This window comes from Coloeus monedula, assembly GCF_965178545.1.
Source record: "Coloeus monedula genome assembly, chromosome: 1".
NCBI classification, from domain to species: domain Eukaryota; kingdom Metazoa; phylum Chordata; class Aves; order Passeriformes; family Corvidae; genus Coloeus; species Coloeus monedula.
Window position 1 is genome coordinate 145,856,291 of NC_138781.1, and position 23,992 is coordinate 145,880,282.

General features: G+C 40.4%; 1 protein-coding gene across 2 annotated transcripts in view; it reads right to left on the reverse strand.

Annotated features, from left to right (window-relative positions):
* Positions 1–23,992, reverse strand: part of SAMD12 (sterile alpha motif domain containing 12) — a 181,247-nt gene that overhangs the window by 78,124 nt on the left and 79,131 nt on the right. For both annotated transcript variants that reach the window (XM_082286916.1, XM_082286915.1), the window contains exon 4: positions 18,630–18,770. In XM_082286916.1, coding sequence (XP_082143042.1) covers positions 18,630–18,770 — 141 coding nt within the window. The remainder of the gene's footprint in view (positions 1–18,629; positions 18,771–23,992) is intronic.

Sequence of the window (23,992 nt, forward strand, 5' to 3'; positions counted from 1 at the left end):
AAAACACAGGCAAACCACAGAAGTCTTGCAATGCACGAGAGAGGACAAAGCTGGAGCAGACCCGTACTGACTCATTCTGCTAAGCAGCAGAAGCAAAGGATTAAGTACATCACCCACTGTAGTTAAAGAAGGTCATGCACCTTACCAGTTACTTTAAAAAGGCTGGCAAAAATTGTGAAGGAAAAAACCAAGCAATCAGAGCTGAGGATCTGATTACTAAAACTTTCCTTTTAGAAAGCTGGCCTTATTTGCTGCAAATCAGCTTCAGCAGGCAATTTGAAGCTATCACACCAGCATACTGTTATATGTAAGTTAATAAGCATTTACGACTGATGGTTTCTGCAGTGGCTGTTTAATTTTTAATCATGTCTTTAATTTACTGTTTACAGTTTTATCCAATTAGAGTTTGTGCATGTGTGTGCATCTGTGACAGGGAGAACATGGAAACCTGTGTTTAATCAGAAGCACAAAGCCTTGCTCTCCAACTGAGGAGATACATGTGTCTCCTGCTTAAAATTTTTTCACATAGCCCTCTTATTTTCCAGGAGAATGTCATCTCAGGCTGTTATGTTGCATCATTCTGCTGTTAGAAATGGGCACCACTGACCTCTCTGTGCAATGCTGTAGCAGGAGTTTGGAACTGAATGTCATTAAAATAGGCAGTGCTAAGAACTAAGCAGTATTTCTGGCACTTTCCTGAACAGAAATCCCAGCATTGCTTTTTATCTGTAGATCAGGCATTTAGGTAACACCCTGGGTCACCCTCATCCTCCTCATCCACATTTCAACCTTACATTAGATTCCTACAGTCATAAAAACTAGATGCACTGAGGGGATGGAAAATGGATCATTTATTTTTAAGCACTGCAAATTTCTCATGGTGATCAACAGTAAAGTTTTCAATTACAGAGGGAGGTTAAATAAACCAAAGGATAGAGCTCCAAAGAAAACTGGATGATGATGGAAGGACAGAGATTAGAACATCTCAGAGCCCAAGAGATGAGCTAATCACAAATAAAATAATATTACATTCCTATTACTACCTGACATGCTGTTTGGTGTAATGCCAGTAATTAAATAAAATATCAAAAAAGGAGTGCCAGAAATGCACTCAACAGAGGCATAATGTGGTTGATATGGATCCTGGCAGAGCCCTCAGGAGGTGATCTGACACCCAGCCCAACTCCCTGTGCCTTCCACATTCACACTGCCTCTGGTCACAGGCTCAGCTGTACAGCAAATTAGGACAGGCAGCAACAGGACTGCATGATCCTCAGACAGAGGCTGCTCTCACTCCCAGCAGGCAGACACTGAAAGGAAAAGGCAGGAACCTTTGTTTTTCCCATGTAGCATCTACTTCAAGGAGAGATGATGGCAGGCTCCTGAAGAGCTCCACAGCAAAGGTTTAAAGGGAGGTACATGACCAGAGCTCACAGCCTTCTCTTGCTGTGTTCATGGCTCAACACCTGGATACTCTTATCCCACTACAGCTGTATACCCTGCATCCTTGAGAGCTATGCTGAAAAACCCAGATTGCCATCTGCTTTATTTTGCTCTCAGGAATTAAAAAAAAAAAAGATGCAATTCTATCCCTCTGCAAATATAATACCTTCGATTTCACTTCTTTTTCTCTGCAGCACAAGGAAGGTAAAGATGGGAAATCGATACATTCTTAAAAAAAATAAACATTCAAAGTTCCCGTAAGAGGAAGAAACTACAGAGCTATGGCTATAGATGTCTTAACAGTGGCAGAACAGGTTGGATTAATGTGCTGAGGTAAAAGACTAACAAATAGAGAGGGGTAAACTGCTTTTAGAGTAAGTGCTAAAGATTACAACACCCTTTTTGAGAAGCCATTGCACTCTGCAGCCAAAGCACAGAGCAGTTGCACATGGCCTTTGCACGGCAACTGTTCCTAAAAACACCCACCCTGGGAATGTTGGTGAGGAGTCTGTGCAGCCCTGCACTCCAGGAACTGGACTCCACTGTTTAAACAAAACCTGTTGGCATCATCCAGGCAGCTCAAAAAGGCAGCTTCAGCTCTTGTTTTCTTCTTTGCCCCTGGGAGCAGGAACTTGCAGCACGGAAGGAGGAGACTGTGTAATAAAAAGGAGACAGGAAGGTCTCCAGTAGGCTCCAAGTCCTAAAGATAGCAATGAAACTAGCATGAAGGGAAGGAGGAAATCACCCTCCCACATAAGAGGAAACCCCAAAATAAAACCTTTTGGCAGATGGTAAAGGCTTTAGTATTCAACAAAAAGAATGAGCTGCATGAGAATGCAAGAGAGCTTTAAGGGAGACACAGGAAGCCCAAACAAAAGACACATGAAGGAGCTTGGTTTTTTTCAGTCACTCTTCTGTGTCATTATTCAATTTTTGATAGGTTTTACTGGCTTTTCTGTTTAATTGAAACTATGCACTAATTATATGAAACAGGAGAAATTTTCAGTGAATTTTCTGAATTATAAGGTAAGAGTTCAACTCCTAGGGGGCATTCCATCTGGGGCTCTCTGCCTGGTCCTTGCCTTCCTGTCTAAGACTGGATCCAGCTCCACAGAGGCAACAAATCCACAATCATAAAAAAATAATAAATATGATTAAATATTTGAATCAGGCGCAACCCCATTTAGATGAAAGAAGAACTCAGAGGATTAAGATCTAACTGCAGTTATTAAAGCACTCATGTCTGAGAAAAATTGGAGAAGTTAAGGTAAGTTATAAACCTATCCCAAGGCAATATATAAAATGCATCCTTCTCTGCTTCAGACTAAAGGATCATTTAAATTACAGCTAAGAAAACAACCCCAAAACCCTTAACCCAGAACATGCAACTCCTTAAATGTTCACCTATGAACACATAAATGATGCTTTAATTCTATTACCAGTGAGTAGTAATTAGGCTCAATTAAAAGAAGTGAATAAAAAGTAATAGAATATGAAAGATGATGTTATCAATTGCAGAAAAAAAAGGTGTAATTTAAAGGCATAGCATAACCAGATTTTGCTAACAGGTACAGATAAAGAAATCAAATTACTATACTAAGGCAGAGCAAGTTTGCTGTCAAATTAGCAGTGGGTAACATCACTTGTTATATATGCTTGATGCTGAAAAGCAAAAAGTAGGAAAAGCTACTGCCTACTTTTCCTCTGTTAAATTTAGGAGTTCCAAATTAGATGGCAAGTCCTCCATCTGACAGAGGCAGGAAGTTCCAGAGGGCAATATATTGCACCTATCATGGGCACCTCTTTTAGAAGGGCACAGATTATCTCTGGGGGTGGGTTCTGTTCTTTGTTGATTATTTGATGAATGTGAACAATGAGTTCAATTGGACACCAAAGTTTTAGCTGGAAAATGTAAGATGCAACAACAACTACTCAAACTGCTTAAGCTAAAAGACTGTATAATTGTTTTTATCTTCGATTATGCCATTTTAGTATAGAGCATGACTAAAAAGAGTAAGATAAAAGTGCAGCTTTTACTTTCATTTCCAGCAGTGATTATGAAATTAGGATTGCAAATAACACAGGCAGTGCACGTCATCAAAAGAGATTCTGAGACCAAGTGAAAAATAGGTCTTATATAATTAAGAAAAAGGTTCTAAATATAATAAAATATCAAAATTGCATTTTTTTATTCAATAAAATTGGCAAGGGATCATATTTTTCAATTTCACAATGACCTGTCCTGGCTTAGAGAACAGAACCCTTATGTTTCTGTATTTGTGGTTTTAAGTTATAAAAACGTTTATGGATTTGATCCAGAGGTCAACAAAGTCATTGGTACCCTTCACTGATTTGAATGGGCTTTATAGTCTCATGCTTTAGAGGAAAAATGGGGTTGATCCTGTTCTCATTTTTACTAGTTTCAATTTCTCTGCAACCAATGAAGCATTACTCTTTCATTTGCCCTCACAGAACCAAGAGCAAAGTTGAGGTCTCCAATTTTCAAAGGCAGATAATTTGGATAAAAGCAATTCATAGCTGGTGGTAGACATAGATTTTACATTCTTCTAAGAAGAGTAGCTACTCTTGCTATTTGTTTACTGTGCTAGAACTGATACAGAATCTGTGGACAAAGAGTAAGGATCAGTTTTAAGTTAGCTATAGACTTTTCCAAAGACTCTAGCCAAATTAATTACAAGCAGCAGAAACTTAAGGAGGATACTATCTCTAGGTGCTCCTAATTCCTGATAAAAGGATTTTTCCTCTGTTCCCAGCATCTATTTGCATTCCTCACTTAAACAGCCTGGGTTCCGATCATCTGGATCAAAAGAAAACAGTGATGAAATCAGTAAAATGTATATTCTCATACCAGAATTGTCCTATGATCAGCTAAGCTACGTAGAAGTAAAGTAAAATTCCCACAGTGACATTTCCATTACTAGAGAGAACCAAAAAGTTGTCAAGAACAGCAGTAACAGTATAATAAGGAAAACATGAGTTGCTGACAAAGCAATGGTCACACATTTTAGTGCTTATCACAGCAGCTGATATTTAAGAAAGGAGAAAGAAAACTTACCAACAAATCTAGCAAGCAAATATCAGTAAAAAATAATAATTCACTGGGAAAAAGCTTATTAGGATTAGAAGAAAATAAACCACAATTTTCATTATGCTATCTGAGATAAACCTCCATACCTAAAAGGAAACATTTCTAGAAAAAGAAAAAAAATGCCTCATACGTGTCTCAGTGTATGAAGAGACACCCCAGCAAAAAGACATTCATTACCTTGATGGGCTGTAAGGGCTGGCTGCCTTTCTATGACACTCAGAACCTTCCACATTTAAGCAGAGACATACAAAAGTCAACCATATCAGTGGTTAGTGTCGCAGCCAACTACTGTAATGGAATGGATGGTACCACGCAGATGGGCATTAAAGCAACTCTGGAATCTAGAGAAAGATCTGTTCAGAACCTACCCAGGTGACAACTGATTTCTCACTGGAGCTTTAGAGGTAGAACTATCTACCCTTCCCTTCCTCTTTCCTATCTCTTTCATCTGAAATACAATTCGTTTGCTTCAGAGTCTTTCAAGTTTAGACTGAGAATTATAACTGTTGTGATATAACTGGGAATGATCAGTGTAGGGAATTTTCAAAGGTTTATCTGCATCCTTAATTGCCTGACACTTTTAAAACTGGTCCATTGTCTAAGATGATTGCTCCTTCCACCATCCAACATTTTTAAAATACTCATTAAATACAGCTGGATCATCTTGGCACTTTATGACAGAAAATTACAAGGAACTGCTGAAAAGTGTTTCACATAGCTACACTCTCTGGAACAAGCTAAAGAAATTCCTCAGCAGACAACTGTAGTCTAATCAGCCCTCTAAATATTTAGACTACAGGGCAATAAAATAAAACTAGAGCAGGAGATATTAATCTCTCAGCCCAACTTTAACAACAATCCTCAGTTCCTCAGGAGTTCTTAAAGGAATGAAAACCAAAAGAAAGAAGAGTAAGAAAGAAGGCTTTCCTCTTTATTCCTAAAGAAGACTGGAATGACCTAAGACTTTAAAGAATGAAGGAAACATGATTATCATTCCTTCTCCATCTCTACCTCTGACACATGCCAAAGTGGAAAGAAAACAAAAACCATAGGACTTTGGAGGACTTAGAGGACTTTGGAGAGTAAACTTTAAGAACAGAAGCTTTGCATCACTGAAGAAGGCAAAATTGGTAAGAATCTCCTCTTTTTGCTGTGCAAGACTTTCTTTTCTTGCAGATCTTTCTCTCAAAATCCAGCTCCTGAAAGTCCTACACAACAGTGCTCTTTCAATGCAGACAAACGACAGTCTGCTGACTGATGCTACCAGCAGTAAGCCTCTTTACTGGTCTCACTAAAGAAAGAATATGACAAAATTACTTGTTTCAAGGTCCAGGTGTTGGAGCTGCTTCAATTCCCTCTCATTTCATGAAATGCCATCTGATGGCAGCTGGGTGTGCCAGATGAATGGACCGCAAAGACGTGAATCCTGTTTCTAGGGGAGAGGATTCAAAACTCCAAGACCACGTCAGTCTACATGCCTTCAGACTGTGCTCCAGCTTGCAGGGGAACCTCAACAGGCCTTTTTGCTCACATACAAAAGTTTCTAACTTGCTTATCCCTACAGTTCCTGAGGAAAGAGATCCAACCCTCTTGTGTAGCTGAAAAAGTATACCAAGTCAGAGTCCTGACATATTATACCAGGCTGGCTGGATATAACACACTGTGCCCTTCCCAAGTCTGGCTGTTTTCTAATCAGGCTGTCTTCAGGTGGAAGCCATTGTATAAGCCAAATGTATGTAAACAAACTATTCCAACAGTGTGGATAAACTTAACCAAGAATAAGCTCTAAGATGTGGATGAAAACTTACTGGGATTGAGGAGCTTCAGAACTGTGGCATTGCCAAGTACAAACCACCTACAACTCCACTTATCACTCTGACACTGAGAAAAATTGTCCAAGACTGACTCACTGCCTGCCTTCCAGGTGATACCTTTGGAAAAACACTGAAGTTCTTACAGAGCAGCTCACTGCAGATTTTCTCAATGTATCTTTTCTTTGTACAGGTAACTTCTAATAATTCATGTGACCGGCAGGCATTTTTACTGATAAAAATATTTTTCAATTTTAGGACCATACAATACAGCTGTAGCTGAACTGCCAACAGAGTAGTAAGTTGTTTTAAAAACAACAATTCTCTGCCACATTTTCATTCACATTCCTGTTGCAAATTAAGGCTGCTGTACTTATGCTGTCATCTACTGGAATCAACACTTTAAAAAATTACAGGTGCTTCATGAGTACTTATGCTGTATAGAGGTAAATCACATATTTTTTTTAAACTGTTCAGAATTTTGTTAGAATTCAGAACTTGAATGTCAAGGACCCCAAGATCATTGTTAATACACTTCAATTTATTATTTTATAGGGAATCAATTTCAATTAAAATACACTGAAATAGTGACTGGAAAAATTCTATAATATTGATCTTATGGGGGAACCAGCATAGTTAAAATTATTAATCATACTTGAGCATGTCATAAAACACTAGGCTAGTATCCATGCTTTGTGATCAAGTCAAATAAAGGCTTTAAAATAACCCACCCTTTCCTTTGTGGAATATGCCAGAGATCTGCATACTGCTTAGTAATAAGGAAACAGTTCATAACACTGCTGACTGCCTATGTATAACTAAGTAAATGAAGGTGCTCTATCATATGAAGCATAAATGCCATTAAGAGTAAACTTTTATTTGAATAGAACCACATTCATTTTTAAAACTACAATACAGAAAAGCTTTTAAAGAATGTGAATTAAGAAAAAGAGGAGCTTTTAAATAAAACAGGTTCTTTTTACACAACACAGAAAAGCAACTTCACAAAGGCATAAAAAGAAGAGAGTTTTTTCCTGGGTCCCTTGAATCTTTCCAGTAATTAGAAATTTTTATTGCACAGGCCATAAATGCTAGTAACAACAGGAAGAAAAATGCTTTTGAACTCTTTGGCAACATTCACCTTCAGGGATTCAAAACAGCAAAACTTTATTCTACATTTTCAAAAAAGCTTTTAGTGACTTTCATGTTTGTTAGAACTGCCAATGTAATGAAACACTTTACAAACAGGACACATTCATGTAGGCGCAGCAATACCAGTTCCATAAAATCAGCAAGATGATGCTACCAAAACTCATCTGAGTGAAGAGGGCAATTCATCCAGCTTTCAGACCAGTTTTTTTTTAGCATAGGAGTTTACATCTAGGCTTAGCAAGTGGGAATTTATCTGATCCACATTTAGTCATCTACTGTATAGACAAATACATCTGCCAGCCATCCCAAGTGTCTGTAATAATCGGTGGAGAACAACAAGTATAAATCATCTGATGCATCTGAGGTGGGACTGCTAGATCTCACATACAGAGGATGTGTAGCTACTACTGCATGCACATGATAGTAGGATTGCTTAGAGTCTCTGTGGAAGGCAGAAGTACCCAACTGAAGGCATGCCAAGTTAGGCTTTGGCACTTTCCATCACCACTGAGGCTGCCAGTGACTGTATTTTAGTTTGTAAAAAACTTCTTGTGAACAACTTGTTTCTTAAGAGTGTGAGACAGATTCTCAATGGATACTAAAGAATTAGGCAGGGCAATACTCTTCCAAATACAGAAATTCTGAATGCTGGGAAGCCCAAGGGAATGGGACCACAGAGAGAGAACAGGATCCTGGGATCTGCCTATACATCATCTGCTACTGTTAGAGGCTGAGTAGTGAGACAGAGGGATACTGGATCCAACTGAGAATGGCATTTCTTACCTTCTTATTTCCAATGCTATACACTCAGTTTGACAAAAAAAAAAAGGTGATAGTTGATGAAGACAGTCAGGTTTGAAACAGAAGCACAGCAGTGAAAATGTCTGTGTTCTTTCTAAGGGGTCAGAAGTATAGTTAGGGCTCTGATTGCTTCAGTTCTTTTATAAAACAACTACTGAAGGCATGTAGCAACAGGACAAGGGGTAGTGGCTTCAGACTGAAAGAGGGTAGGTTTAGATTGAACATAAGGAAGAAATTCTTTACAGTGAGGGTGGTGAGGCATTGGAACAGGTTGCTCAGAGAAGCTGTGAAGGCCCATCCCTGGAATTACTCAAGGCCAGATTGGATGGGGCTTTGAGAAACCTGGTCTAGTGGAAGGTGGCTGGGTGTGCCTACATGGCAGGAGGGTTGGACCTAGATGGTCTTAAGGTCCCTTCCCACCCAAACCATCCTATGACCAATCCTAATTTTATTCTGTGTCTGATTCTGGAAAAATCTCATTAGAAATCACAATTATGTTACATTGTAAATGGCACCATCTTACAATATGATACATTTAAACTCTGTGTGAAAGACTGTACCTATTCCTGGAATCTCTTTTACCAGCCTGTTCTTTTTGAATGGGTGAAAACAAGTGATTTCCACTGGCACTGATCACAAACAGCTGTTGTTAAATAACAGACTGACTGCTGAAAGCTTTCCTGTTTAGCTAAAAGTCTTCCATGACTGGCTGCAGCACAAACAGTTTTTTTTTTTAAACTTTGAGAAAAATTGTTTTTTCTCTTTCCAATTTACACATGAATGAAAAAATACATACATAAATATGTGTGTTTTTATATATATGTAATACATATTCATCAAACATGTAAGGCAGTTTTGGGTATGCAAAAGTTCAGAAGGACTAAACATTCCAGACCAAACTGACCAGCAGGCTGACTTCTGAGAAATTTGAAAAGCAGGAATGAAAAAAAAAATCAACTTTAATAAAATAATAAGAAAACCAGTCAACTGCCATCGTGATCTTGCAATCGTACAAAACAGCTAATACTACATTACCAGTAGACTGAGTTGCAATAATATTTATAGAAGCACATAAAAATGCAAGCACATCATAATATTATACAGCTAAAATCTTGCCACAGAAGTTCATCAATACAAATTTCATAGGTGCTGTTTCCTTATTTATATTCCAAATTAATATACTACACATATTGAAGGACAATTCTGTGCTAAACCTATCCAGAGTGCATTACAATGTATTGTCCAGTGTATTGGAACTTATTTTACCTGTCAGCTGACTCACTTGGTTATTTGATATGAATATGTATTAACATCACAGCAATAGCTATAAGGTAACTAACAGTCCCACAGCAATGCAATGGTCTGCCAGGGACCACTGACTGCATTGCAAAGTATATTCTTCAGGTTAGAAACCAGACACATGAAATTCAAATAACTGAAGCCATAGATGGAATTTGATATTTATCATCACTGATGCATGTATATTAGATATTTTATCTTTGCTCAGATACACACTCCATATATAATACTGTGTTTCAGCTAAAACAAATGAAAACCATACAGAACCCCTCAGTGCATACTTGTAACCTGAAAAAAATACATTTTCAGACATCTTAACAGTGCCTAAAGTCTGAAAATCCTCTCACGAACAACCACAGCTTCTAATTCCAGAGCCTACATCCTCTGTTAAGTGCTGAAACTGTCCTTGACTGGAATGGGAAAAATACAACAAAGACTGCTCTTTTTTAGTCTAATGGGTGGTAGTGAAGTCTTTTTACAGTCCTAGAAAGCAGTGTTAAGAACAAGTGCAATGATTCCTGCAGTTGTACAGGAAAAAAGGACATACAATAGAAAAGAGTAAAAGGAATATAGACGTTTAGTGAAAATAAACCCATATTGAAAAGAAGGTTAAGATTTCTTTACCTGTAGTCAGGCAAATTTAGCATGCTGAGTTCTAGAACACAGTTTTCATGCAATGATAAGGGAAAAACTACTATTATTGAGTAATTTCTGACAGTGTTTTCATGATACACTTTGTGTTCAACTCACAAGGTGTCTCAGATATTTTGGAGCATAACAGGAGCACGGAGCAAAGGAAACCAGCTGGGAATTAAGCTTGCTGGAGCTCTTCAGAAAGATCCAAGTATTTTTTTCTGTGCCTTGGATAGATGCCATGTATGCAACATATGCAAGAAACAGTTACATAGTACTCTGTGGTTTAGGAAGAAAGGCCCTTCCTGACTAGCTGGAAGCTTCAGGGTTAGGCAAAAGAAAAAGGTAAGGTCAAAACAATGAACACAAAAGAAGGGATGTCTGGTAAGAAGACAGTAAAGATTTCAAATGCTGCAGGCCCTGGAACACCACAAGGATATGAAACCAAGATTCCTTGGGTCAAAACCTTGAGTCCAGAATGTACACAGGGGAGAAAAAAGTACATCCTAGAAGTGCAACAGATGACTCTCTATCACAGACCTCAGTTGTTCTGACTTCTTTACAGGGTTGACAAAGAAACGTGCTGATCTCAAGCAACATTTCTTCAAGGAACATGAAGGACAGTAGGCAACAACAGTTCAGGTACCACAGGATCCATAAAGTCTACAGCAGGGTGACAGCAAGCTGCAATGGCCTTCTCTTAACTCATTGACCTTCCAGTCCTGTGCTTGGCAAGGTCCCATGTTCTCAAAATTTCTGACCACTCAAGTCCCTTTTCAGCCAGGTATGTAACTCCTAATCATTCATGCTGTGTACTGGAGCCACCACAGCAGGAAAGGTCTTATTATGTGGGAAATCAGAAGATGGGACTGAATCTAGTACTTCAAAATTTTGATTATGGAATCTCACATGCAGTCATGAAAGCTGGTACAGCAGTGCTCAGGTTCCCCCCAGCTTTGACATTTGTATGGAAACAGCAGAGAGGGCAAACAGGAAGTAGCATCATGTTTCTGACAGACTGGGAGGGATCCATGACAAATTTTCATCAAGCCTGCCTTTAGTACTAATAGGCTGATAATGCTGCCAAAATCCTTGCAGAACACTTTGGCTAAGGAGGGTTTCATGGTTCTGACTTACTCACCACACATACCCTGAAGGCAATGTTTCTGTTACAAAGTTCCTCTAAAACCCAGAGAATGATCTATCACTAGAACACAAGGCTCTTACTTGTTCTTCACTCAGCTAGTGAATTATAGGATGTTTTGGGTTCGAAGCAACCTTAAAAGTTGTCTAGTTCCAGCACCCCTGACATAGGCAGGGACAACTTGCACTAGACCAGGTTGCTCAAAGTTCCACCCAACCCAGCGTTGAACACTTCCAGGGATGGGGCAGCCACAGCTTCTCGGGGCAACCTGCTCCAGTATCTCACCACCTAGTCAGTAAAGAATTTCTTCTTTATGTCCTATCGAAACCTACCATCTTTCAGTTTGAAGCCACTACTCCTTGTCCTATCCTTGCCCTTGAAAAATCCCTCTCCATCTCCTTGTAGGTCTCCTTTAGGTACTATAGAAGGCTGCTGTAAGGTCTTCTCTCTCCAGAGCCTTTTCCAGGCTGAACAATCCCAACTCTCAAACCCTGTCTTCACAGAAGAGGTGCTCCATCTCTCTGATCATCTTCATGGCCCTCATCTGTACTCACTCCAGCACATCCATGTCCTCCTTCTTTCAGCCCCAGAGCTGGATGCAACACTCCAGCTGGGGTCTCACAAGAGCAGAGCCGAGGACAGGATCATCTTCCTTTTTCCTGCTGGTCACACTGCTTTTGATGCAGCCCAGGACATGTTTGGTTTTCTGGGTCACAAGTACACATTGCCTCATGTTGGGCATCTCATCAACCAACACTCCAAGCCCTTCTCCCTAGGGTTGCTTTCAATCCATGCTCCACCCAACCTGTATTTATGCTTTGTCCCAACCCAGGTGCAGGACCTTGCACTTGGCCTGGCTGACCATCATGACGATTGCACGGGCCCACCTTTCCACCCTGCCCATGCCCCTCTGGATGGCATCCTTTCCCTCCAGAGAGTCAACTGCACCACACAGCTCGGTGTCGATGGCAAACTTGCTGAGGGTGCACTGGATCCCACTGTCCATGTCACTGACAAAGATGTCAAACAGCACCAGTCCCAATACCAGCCCCTGAGGAATGACACTCATCACTGGTCTCCATTTGGGACATTGAGCCATTGACCACATCTCTTTCAGTGTGGCCATCCAGCCAATTCCTTATCCACTGCTTAATCCATCCATCAAAACCATGTCTCTCCAATTTAAAGAAATGCTTTGCACAAGTCCAGTTAGATCATACCAGTTTGCTCTTTCCTTACCCATCAGCCCTGTAACCCCATCCTAGAAGGCCATCAAATTTGTCAGGCACAATTTGCTCTTAGTGATGCCGTGCCGGCTGACACAAATCACCTGCTTATTTCCTATGTGTCTTAGCATAGTTTCCAGGAGGATCTGAGTTAAGGAATACATTCAGTGCAGGTAGCTCAGTGAGCACATGCAGTGAGAGCTGCAGATTGAGCTCTGGGTGGCAGGAGCCTGAGGCAAGAGGCTGAGAACTGGCACTGACCCTTTGCACAGCAAAGGGCCAGGGATCTGTGGCACCAGCCAGGTGACTCAGAGACACAGCAGGAGCCAGTGACTCAGCAGGAAGACCCCAGACTTTCCAGCACTTAGACATAAGGATACAGAAGCCCAGCGTTTCCTTTGTTTTGAGACAGCAGCTCGAGCTGTTATTTTGTTGCTGTACCATGAGAAAGCTATTTAAAGAATCCAGAGGTCGGAAACTCTGCTATGGGAAACCCTGGGCTGAGCTGGTAAGGAAATTTGTATGCACATGAGAGTGGTGTGTATAGGGAGGCAAGCTGTGCACACACTGGCCCGGAGCCACCCGCTGTGGAGGGGCTTTGCTCCCAGCACTGAAAGTCCCTGGTAGTGAGAGTGTGACTGCCCAAGAATGGTCAGACAGAAAAGTTCCCTTAACATCTGTTCCATGATCTCGCTGGGCACAGAGGTGAGACTGACCAGTCAGTAGCTCCTGCAGTCCTTTTTTCCCTTTTAAATAATTAGGGTTCCCATCACTGGGAACTTGACTGGACTGCCACAAGTTCTCAAATATGATGGATAGTGGCTTAGCCACTTCATTTGTCCCTCGGGACCTGCGGATACACCTCACCAGGTCCCACAGACTTGTGCACCTTCAGGTTCCTTAGATGTACTTTATCCTGAGCTCTCCAGCTGGTTCTTCATTCTCCCAGTCCCTGCCTTTGCCTTCTGTGGCTGGAGAACTTGCCAGTGAAAACTGAGGCAAAAAATTTGTTGACTACCTTTCTCCATGTCCTGGGTAACCATATCTCCCATTTTCTTCCCGAGAAGACTCACATTCTCCCCAGTCTTCCTTTTATCACTGATGTACCTGTAGAAGATTTTCCTGTTCCTGTTGATGTCTCTGGCCAGCTTTAATTTTATCAGAGCTTTAGCTTTCCTAACCTGATTCCTGCTTCTCACTTTTCTCTGCATTTCTCCCAGGCTACCTGTCCTTGCTTCCACTCTCTGTAAGGCTTACTTTTTGTGTTTGAGTTTGCCCAGGAGCTCCTCATTCATCCATGCAGGCCTTATGGCATTTTTTGCCTGATTTCTTTATTGTTAGGATGCACCACTCCTACATTTAGATGAAGATGAGATGCAACTTTGAAGGCCCTCTAATTCCCCTCCTGAAAGAATACAGTGCTAGGGTACCGTAACAGGTTTTGAATGGGACTATGTTGGATATGGGAGGGAATCAGTCTTGCTGTGACTGTCATTGGACATATATGTATTTCAGCAACTGAGCATCAGTGCAGGATGAGCAGAAAACTTAGTGAAGAAATTTCAACAGCTATCAACTGCTGAGATGATTTTCAATAAAGCACAAAGCTTTATTCTAATATGTTTTGCTAGGAGGAGAAATACTGTCCTGGCAGTATATTCAAGTAGCACTTTGCCCTATATGAAACTCACAGAGGAACTTAGAAGGGGGCCTAACATCATCTTAAATGCAAGTGTCATTTAATCCAAATCCAAAAATGCTTCTCAAGCTCAGCTCTATGAGTAGATTGCTGTCTGTGGATACTTTGCTCAGAAATACACACAGAACTGTTCTACCACTTTGAAGACAGTCTCTTCTATGCTAGCTCAAAGCAGGACTCACATTGAAAAATCTCAGAATAACTTCTTCCTTCTCTGTGTAGTTATGTAAGGCTTTTTTTAAAAAAATGATCTTTCAACTCAGGCTTACAGTGATAACAGTATAATAATGGTGTTTCCAACAGTGTGCAGCTCTCCCCAAGAGACACTGGAAGATATTTTATCAAATTAGTTCCTCAACATCACTAAATCTGGGGAAAAAGCACAGATCAGTAGCTGGGCCTGTGCCCTTCTATCCTACTGGAGGCAGGAATAGCGTGTCTGCCAATAATAGCCTCAATTAGGCGGTTCTTGCTCCAAAGAAAAGTCTTCCTAAAACTCAAGAGAAGACTTCAATTATACAGTCACATACTATTCTGGCTTTAAGAGACTGGATGGTGTGTCTTGAATGAAGAAGAACGAAATGGTTTTAAGTCATTTTCTGAGACAGGAGTAGAAAAGAATGCTATTGAGTTTTTTAAATGAGGTTAACTTTCTCTGCAGACAACAGAACACAAAGCCACTTAAAATATCTGGTAAGTATTATATAACGCTTTTTTAAAACTTTCCCTGTTCAATCCAGCTTCAACTGGGGTATGAACTAGAGTCAGTGGAAGTCTTTTTGCTGACATCAATGGGTTCTGAATTAGGACCTCATTGCTTGCAACCCAGCTTGTGTGCTACATTAATTCAGAAATGGGTTTTAACAGCTTCTTTCACCTAACAATCTCTTGAGCTGTGCACTGAGAGACAGAGGGCTTTTTTCCCTCCTCTTTCTGGAGGACAGCAAGGCACAGCATAGCAATAGCTATTGACCTGGACTTCGCAAGTGGAATTTCCAAAAGGCAGAAACTGTTTTTCACAGAAAAAATGTTCTCCAAATCAAAAACCAGTTACAGAAAGCTATTCCAGCAACAACCTGGATCAGGAACATATGAATCATAATAAGATTATGAGTGGACACAGTTTGGAGAAACTGGGAAAGAGGACAGAACCAGTTTTGGAGAACAATTGACATACAAAGAGCTTTACAAGTTGTACTGTAGTTGAGAAATAATATCCTAACCTTAGTATTTCCAAACAAGGACTTTCAACAGACACACACTCAAGCTTGGTGTAAATGAGGTTATACGGACAGGAGTACTGCTGTCTTCCTGTCACTCACTGTCCCCTCACCCTGGGACAATTAACACAGCTTTGCTGCACAAGGGAATGTTCTTATAAACTGTTGCTCTGCCCATAACTTCAGCTCTGTTAAAGAAGATGAAAGTAAACACAGTTTTGGTTCCTCTAGCTTTTTAAAAGAAAGAGTCTGCTTAAGCATTCTGTTTTCATTCACATGGGAAAGGCCTGCTTTCACACTATCTTTGGTGGACCGATAGCACATGAAGATTGCTGGCTTTCAGACAGGAGATTTTACAGGCCATCAAGTCCATTCACGGATTTGTTTATTAAAATGGTACGTGTATTGTTTTACTGATATGAGTTTGGATTAGTGCCACTGTTTTCTTCCCCACAAGGACAGAGCTTCTTGGTCCTTCACACAGCCATTCCCAGCTGAGCTCTGGAACACAGGGCAACCACAAGTTCTTGTGGCTGGTGGTCACACCAGTGGCCACCCAGCCCTGAAAACCATAGCTTTGAATGCAGCATGTTTTATCTCTCTGAACTGACCCACTCTACTACCAGCTGTGGGTACTGGCTCACATGTTTACACTGTAACAGACCCCAGCAAAGAGAGGAATAAATTCTTTTGACAGGAATTCTCAGATTGAGCCACTTCCCCAAGGATATATTGGAGTGACTCTGAAGTGCAGCACAATGGCCAACACCACTGTGGGGGAAGACAGCCGGAGCTGCAGACCTCCAGCTTTTCGTCAAGCTCGTGCTGCCTTTCACAAAGCACACGATGCCTTGCCTTTACAGGATTGTCATGGTCTGACACACTACAGGGATCAGAGTAAATAAGAACCCTCTACATGGCAGGGAGAGACTACATTAAACACACATCCATGCATCTAGCGCTAATCTGTCCTTCACAGTCCAGCATGTGTTTATTCATTCTCATACCAAAGTCCAAACTTGTATCCTCAACTGCATGGGCAAGGAATAGATCTCAAAGGATGCTGCCCTGAATTCCTTGAAATGGCAGTCATTGCTGCCTGACTGAGCATAACTCATACACCAGTTGATGTGTCCAGAGGGGAACCAGACAGAAACAATAAAGAAGCCAGGAAATACAGAGTTCTCAATGCCAAATACAGTTTATGCAGGAATCTATCTGGACTGCACTGATCAACTGATCCAAATTTATAGCTAATGGGTCGTCATTGTCCCGTATCAAACAAATGCCAACTTTCATAAGCAGGCCTGAAACAGTGATGGTGGATGACCAGAACTTAGCAGTCCATCAAACTCTCAAGTAACGTTCCAGATGCAGTGGAAGAGAGAACCTGGCCAACACTGAAGAAAAGGATGTAGGAATAATGGATGAATGGACAAAGGGAAAAAGAGTTCTAAACATCTGGGGAAGATATTTATGCTTCAGCACATGCACTACCTTTGACATGACACAAGATGAGGTGAGCTTGTATTTACAGCTCATGGCAAAACAAAGAAAGCCTACAACTCCTCAGCACAATCCACAAGACACCAAACCTGTAGAAACAATTCAGTTGAGACATCAGCTCTTCCAGATAAAATGTAGCTTACTCAACTAATCAGGGCTTTTCCCCAAACGCAGTGAGCAAGGCTTAATTAGGAACACAGTGTAATGTGTGAACGACATTTTGTTAAAAATACACTGCATGTACTGAAGAACTCTATCTTTTTCATACAGTGTGATACATAACAAGCACTGAACAAAAACACCACAGAAGTATGTGGTTTATGCTATCCCACTGGACTACCAAACAACATTTAACATTGAGAAAGTACTGCAGATATATAGTAGAGGATGTCTAAATGTTCCTTTATAGTATTGCCACAATGACTGCTTTTCTTCTGTGTTACCATAGCCATTACTAGAGAGCTAGCAACAAAAGTCATCATAAAACATCCCAACCTCATTTGGGAAAAATATATAACTTTTCTTGTTACTCCTTCTTCTCTGTCTTCTAATCTAGACTTCATATTGAGTCCAGTTTTGTATTTTCTTAGCAGCAAAAATTAGAAACAACTCTATTCAAGTCAATAAAATTATTGCAACATGAAGAAGGAATCAGCCATCTGCAAAAAACAGTCTAACAGGTAATTTTCCACTGACATCTCTTACCATTGTTGCTGCCTGTTCTGAGCTTCCCCTCCCCCTCCCTGTGTGCTCCTGCCCATGTGCTCCGAGCTCCTTTGTTCCAAGCGCGGGCAAAGCCAAATGTAACTCAGACTCTTCAGCAGTGTCTGATTGGCCGCTCACCCCGGGTCCGCCCCAGCCCTCCCCTTTCCACTTCTCCGAATAAAAGAGATCATGGAGGGAGGCCCCCCCCACCTCTCAGCTCAGCTATCTAGCTGTGAACGTCTCTGGTTGTCTGTCTCATTTGAAAGCTTCTAACTGCAGGGAATTGAGCGAGCAGGGAGCTATGTTTCTCCCTCTTTGCTTCTGCTGATGGTATTTGCTCTGCAGCTGATTCAGGTACCGATTTTAGAGCTACTAAAGTGCTGGATCGCCCGTGCTACCCCTCTAGGCTGCTCGAGGCTTTCTAAGGCATTGAAATACAAGCGCTAGCCGGTATAAAGCTGAAAAGATACCTTCCACATTTGGCGCCCAACGTGGTACCATAAAACAGGTTACAGAAATTACTTTTACCTAACACTGAAAGTAAATAATTAATGCAAAATGTACAATGCTTTTAAAGACAGTAAGTCCTCCACCCGTGCCTTTTATATGTAATTATTTTCATCTTAGTAAGCAGACAGTTAAGAAAGACTACCATCAAATTGTAGATGGAGCCTATTCATCACACAAAACAGGCAGCTAAACATCTCTATTTATTTATGCATTATTTTACCTTTTCTCCCCCCCTGGAGAGCATGTGGAATCCATGAGATATTTTCACGCACCATTTCTTGTAGAAGAACATCAAGTCACCTTTTATGCCCTCAGGCAAACGTCTCCTATCTGATCTCAGTAACTGTCCATACCAAAATTATTTTTCATACCTTGTGTAAGCAGCTGGAGGTTTCGGACTTCTTCTCTCACCTTCAGCTGAAGGACTTGCTGCAGAATGTGCTGTCGCAGGCTCTCCTGGGCAATGCCCATTCGTTCAAGCTTTTTGTCAGTAAGTCTCAGCAAAGCACGGCCTGAATGCAAAAGCCAAAAAGAAGAATCACCCAAGGATTTCCATTAGTGCAATAGGCTCACCCTGACATGATAATTTGCTACAGAAAAAATTCTCAGCTCTGAAATACCTCATTCTGAAAGGATATTGTTCCATCAGTTAGGTACTTCCATACTGTTAGAGATTTATGTGCCACTCCTCCCTTTTCTCTTCTTTTTCCGTATTGTTTTGGTACTTTGTGAGAGATACAGGCATGTAAAACAGGTATCTTGTGCCATTTTAGACAACCAATTACTGTGCTTTAGTTCCAGTGGGTTTCCCATGGGTAGGATAACACCTATGTCTATAGCTGACATAGGTACCTAAATAGACTCTCATCTCTTTGCAAACATCATGTCAAGGAAAGAGTGAAAACCAGTGACCATGGGTTTTACAAATAAAATCAATTTAAGATATAACAAGGATTAATATTGTTGCAATTCAGATATGTCTATAGCTTAGCAGCATCATTTCCCAGGATGGTGCTGTACTTCATGATTCAGCCTTCCAAATCCCTCTCAACAGCAAACTATCACAGCAAAATTGGAAAAAAATCCCCAGAGATTTCCATCAATTATATCTAAATAATTCCTGAAAAATATTTTGTCCAACTACAAAAAGACATATGCCCAAGTATAAGGAGCCTACGGTCTTTCCAGGCATTCACTCCCAGTTTGTGACTTATCTTTAGTATTACATTAATGTTGAAACACAGTCCCAGGCAGATTGTAGATGTTAAAAAGATCAAACAATCTACATTCTACCAATTTTGCTAGTGGAACTCTGACTCCATCTTTTGGGCATGGCTGTGCTATAAATAAACAGGAGCAAGGCTGTACACTAGCTGAGCAAACACTACGGAAGTATTTGGACCAAGCAGAGAACCAAGGCATCAAGCAGAATTTTACCCTAGGAAGAAAACCAAAACTTACTTTCTTTGGTCTTCACCACTGGTGTGAGGGAGTACAGGGAGGAATGTCTTGCAGCCCTCTACTGACTCGATTCCCACTACACACATTTGCTATCTAAAGATGCCCTGGCCAATACCAACAAATCAAACTGGAGCTGCATTGATGCTTCCTTGAAAATTACATGTTTGGTTCACTTTTTTAAACAGCTTCAACTTTTTACCTCCTCTAGTTTTTAATTGTTAAAAATCCCTTCTTTGACTTCTCAGGCCTTATTCTGAAACCAGAAGATAGCAAAGAGCAAGTCATTCCCTCTGCAACACAGCAACCTCTGTGCTACCATTACTGTGGCTTTTGGATGAATGGTACAATTTAGCTCATCAGAAGTGTTACTCAACACAGCAAAATAAGGCCCTTATTCCATCTCTTCCTTACAAAATAGCAAGGAGTACAGAATTTTTATAATTATTTTAATTAAAAAAATCAAGATAAATGCCAAAAATTTAAAGGGGCACAGAATATCTGCCCCAAACCAAGGAGTTAGCATCATGCCTTTCACAAACTGCTAGATTTCACTCACAAGAAGTTCCATAGGATCTTGATATGATGCAATGTAAAATACTGGGATATTACTATTAATAAAGTATAATGTTATTGATCAGACAAAAATGACAGCATTCATAGATTTTCTGCCCTTCTGTGTCTCTCAAACACTACACGATACAGAGGATGACCTTTGATTAGGAAACCTTTCTTTGAAATCGCAAGCAAGAAGAATTCTAAGGATTAATGCAATAACAAACTATGGAAATTAAGTCTCTTGCAGATCAATGCCAGCTGTCCAATTCCCCTGGTGATAAAGGCAGCAATAATGACTTCAATTTTTACATTGTCTTATCACACTAAAACATCTTAAAGCAATTTATAAAGGACGTATGACAGTTCAAAAGTATGGTCTGTACTGTCAAATTAGCAACTGAAAGCAAATAAAAATACAAGACACCAGTTTAAAGAGTGCCAACACGTGTCATCTTAGGGCAGGGAGTCAGCAACAGTAATCTGAAAGACAGACAGAGGCCATGCATCTCATCCAGTGGCCTCCACCTCTTTTTGGCCATGGATATAGTCATTACTCTTTCCTTCCTCCGGGCAACTCTTTAGCTCATATTCAGTTTTTCTACCCCAGCCACTGCCTTTGGAAGTTGAGTGTGCACAAAACAGAGATGTCTCTTTTCAGCTCTTGGCATGTCAGTTCCTTTGTGGCTTAGGCTCCAAGCATGATGCTATTGACTCATACTATCTATAGCAGCTTGCACAATTTGCCTTAAATTAACTCTTTCTTGCACCAAATCCAAAGTGACATGCTGTGGCAGTGATGAGGTGAGAAAGCAAACATCCAAATGCAGCATTTCAAGAATGCAGTAAGTGACCTGAATATGAAAATTCAATCCTCCCCATACCTTCTTCCCCTTCGACATTTAAAACAACAACATCCAAGACAGAACTGGAATAATTTTCATTCCGATACTAATCATGCCTTTGAAATTATATTTTTAGTGCCTGGACCAGTCACTAAAGCCAATTAGTCACTAAGGCCAAGATCTGACAATCAGCTAATGATTTTGGATACTTCCCTGTCTTGCTTCCTGTATTATGCATATCTGAAAGAGTAATCATTTTGTGCTAAGAACTCTGTGTTATTGAACATCAAAACCAACTGTCCAGAGAATTTGTGGAGTCTCTCTCTTTGGAAGCATTCAAAACCTGTTTGACAAGGTCCTGAGCTGTACTGTCCCTGCTTTGAGTAGATAATTGCCAGAGGTGCCTTCCAACATCCTCTGTTCTGTGAAATAACTTGCATGAAGGATCTTAATCTAAAGATCTATTTTCTTTAAAAAAACTAAGCTTAACAAAGGAAATTAATAAGAATACACAAAAGATGGTCATTTTATCAAGCAACATGGTTTAAACAGAGACCAGCTATACAGTAAAAATTGGGGGTAGATTTTTAATTTTCAGAGAGTGCAGATATATAATCAAAAGCAGAATGTGACAAAAGCAACATTTTCTAAAAGCATACACTGATCTTTGCTAAGACACAAGTAGAATGAACTTAACTACCATTGCAGGAAAATTTCCCAACACTAAAGAACAGGCACAACCTCTTAGATGTAGGAGCTACCTGCCTAGAAGAGAACAGGACATTTTTTTCAAAAGCACCTAACCCAACAGAACCATAAAGGTCCCAGTGACAAACACCTAGGCCTTGCTCAAGCTAGTTGCAAGGCTGGAAATCAAATGTTTTAAACAAAACTCCACAACTCCCTCAGTATCTGTACACATCTTTTAGCACCTAAACCCCAGCCCTCTCATACTCAGGGCAGATCAGCCATGGAATGTTCTGAGACACCCTGAGGGCAAACACAAAATATAAACTACTTTCCAGCTTAATAATAGATTGATGGCCTAATTCTTTTTAATATGACTTAGCTGCTGCAGATCTCATTTGATCAAGCTGGGATTAGATGAACATTTGAATGGAGGGAGAAACATTGCATGCCACAGAACATTAGCATGAGTATAAGCATTGGTCCAATGAGGCTGGCATTGGCCCTTGAGCAAGGAAAGCGGCACAGACTGCTCTACCTAATCAGAAATGCTCAGACCTCCCTGCACTGGTGTATCCTACTGCTCTTTCCCCCACTGCAAGTTCAGAGACACGGAGGGATACCTCGCAAGAAGCTTGAAAGAACACTTGTGACACAGGCAAATGGACAGGTGAGAAAGGGCTTATTAAACGGGTACAAAGAACTTAAGAAATCCAGGGAAATGAGCAGATAGCTAGTAAGAGGCTGATATGACACAAAACCCTGAAGAAAAGTATGAGTAATATAAAGCTGATGAAAATGATAAACCACTAGTGGGAACAAATGATGGTGTGAAATATGGCCAAGAGAGCTGACCTTGTCTTCTGAGTACAATATAAAAGGTATACCTGATTATCAAGACAAGATGTTCAGTTTACTTACCAGCAAAACCTGAAAAAACATGAAAATGAGATTCACTAAGCCCCTAGATTATGCAAGATGAAAAATTTATCAAGTTTACACTTAAATGCTGCAAATGCTGTTTTATTCTTAGTTAATGGATTATAGTGTGCTTATCTAGTTTTTTAAACGTGGTGCTTTTGTGTTTACTTGAAATAAGTCTGGTCACAGCTTTCCTCTTGCTTATACAGGCTGATTGTTGGCTTCTCTTGACTTCAGTGCTTAAAAACAAGCCTCCTTGGACACATCACGTAAGAAATTTCCATGACAGAGACACAGACATAAATATCATTGTTCAGGTGCTGGTGAGACACAGGTATAAAACACTCATCATATACTCAAGAAAGAATGCAAACAAGAACAGGCAGAAGGAAGGTATGATTTCATAGTGAGGAATGGCAAAATTATGAGAGGAGGCGAGAAAAAGAACAGTCACCTACAGAATGAGAATGGCCTTATGATGGCAGTGGAGGGAGATGAACACTGGGAAAAGAGAAGAACTATTAAACTAGGGAACTGATCGGAAAAGAGAACAAATGGATATGAATAAAATTGAGGACGCTGAGTTCACAGATTATTTTTTAAAATAAACAGCACAAACCAGAAATCAATCCAGGTTTCAGAGCAAACTTGGTATGACTTCATGATGCTTTTCTGGATAATCTATCAGATCTTCTGCAGCCCTACATTTTCTGCTTTTCCCATGAGAATTTAAGAGCCCGTCTCTCCTTCTCATGCCTGTCTCATCACTAGTCAACCAGACACATCACCCACTTTGTCAACAATGCTTTGTGGTAAATCTACAGCTTTTCTTGCAAAAGCATTTAGAACTGATTTGTCTTACTAATCATTTTAACCCTAAGACTAATGCAGACTCTTGGTAAACTGCAGCTTGCATTACCATCCTCTTTGTCCCCCTTCAATATGTCATTAATCAGGGAAGAATTACTTGCTTTAAAAGTAAAAATGGATTCATTTTTCATCAGACTCATCATGGCAGCAAACACCTTATTGATCTACCTGCTAGCATAAGGGCAGCTGCCAGCCTAGGCAAAGGAGACTAGCTCCCAAAATTGCTATTGGCATGTGCCTGGTACTTCTGATCCGACGAACAAATCTCAGATGGGGACCGGCTTAAACAGATAGGAAACACAAGGGATACTGGTAAAGAAATAAAGAAGAAGGAACAACAGTCTCAAATGATAGGGACCAGGAGGAGCAAAACCTTTAAGGATATTAAACATCTCCAA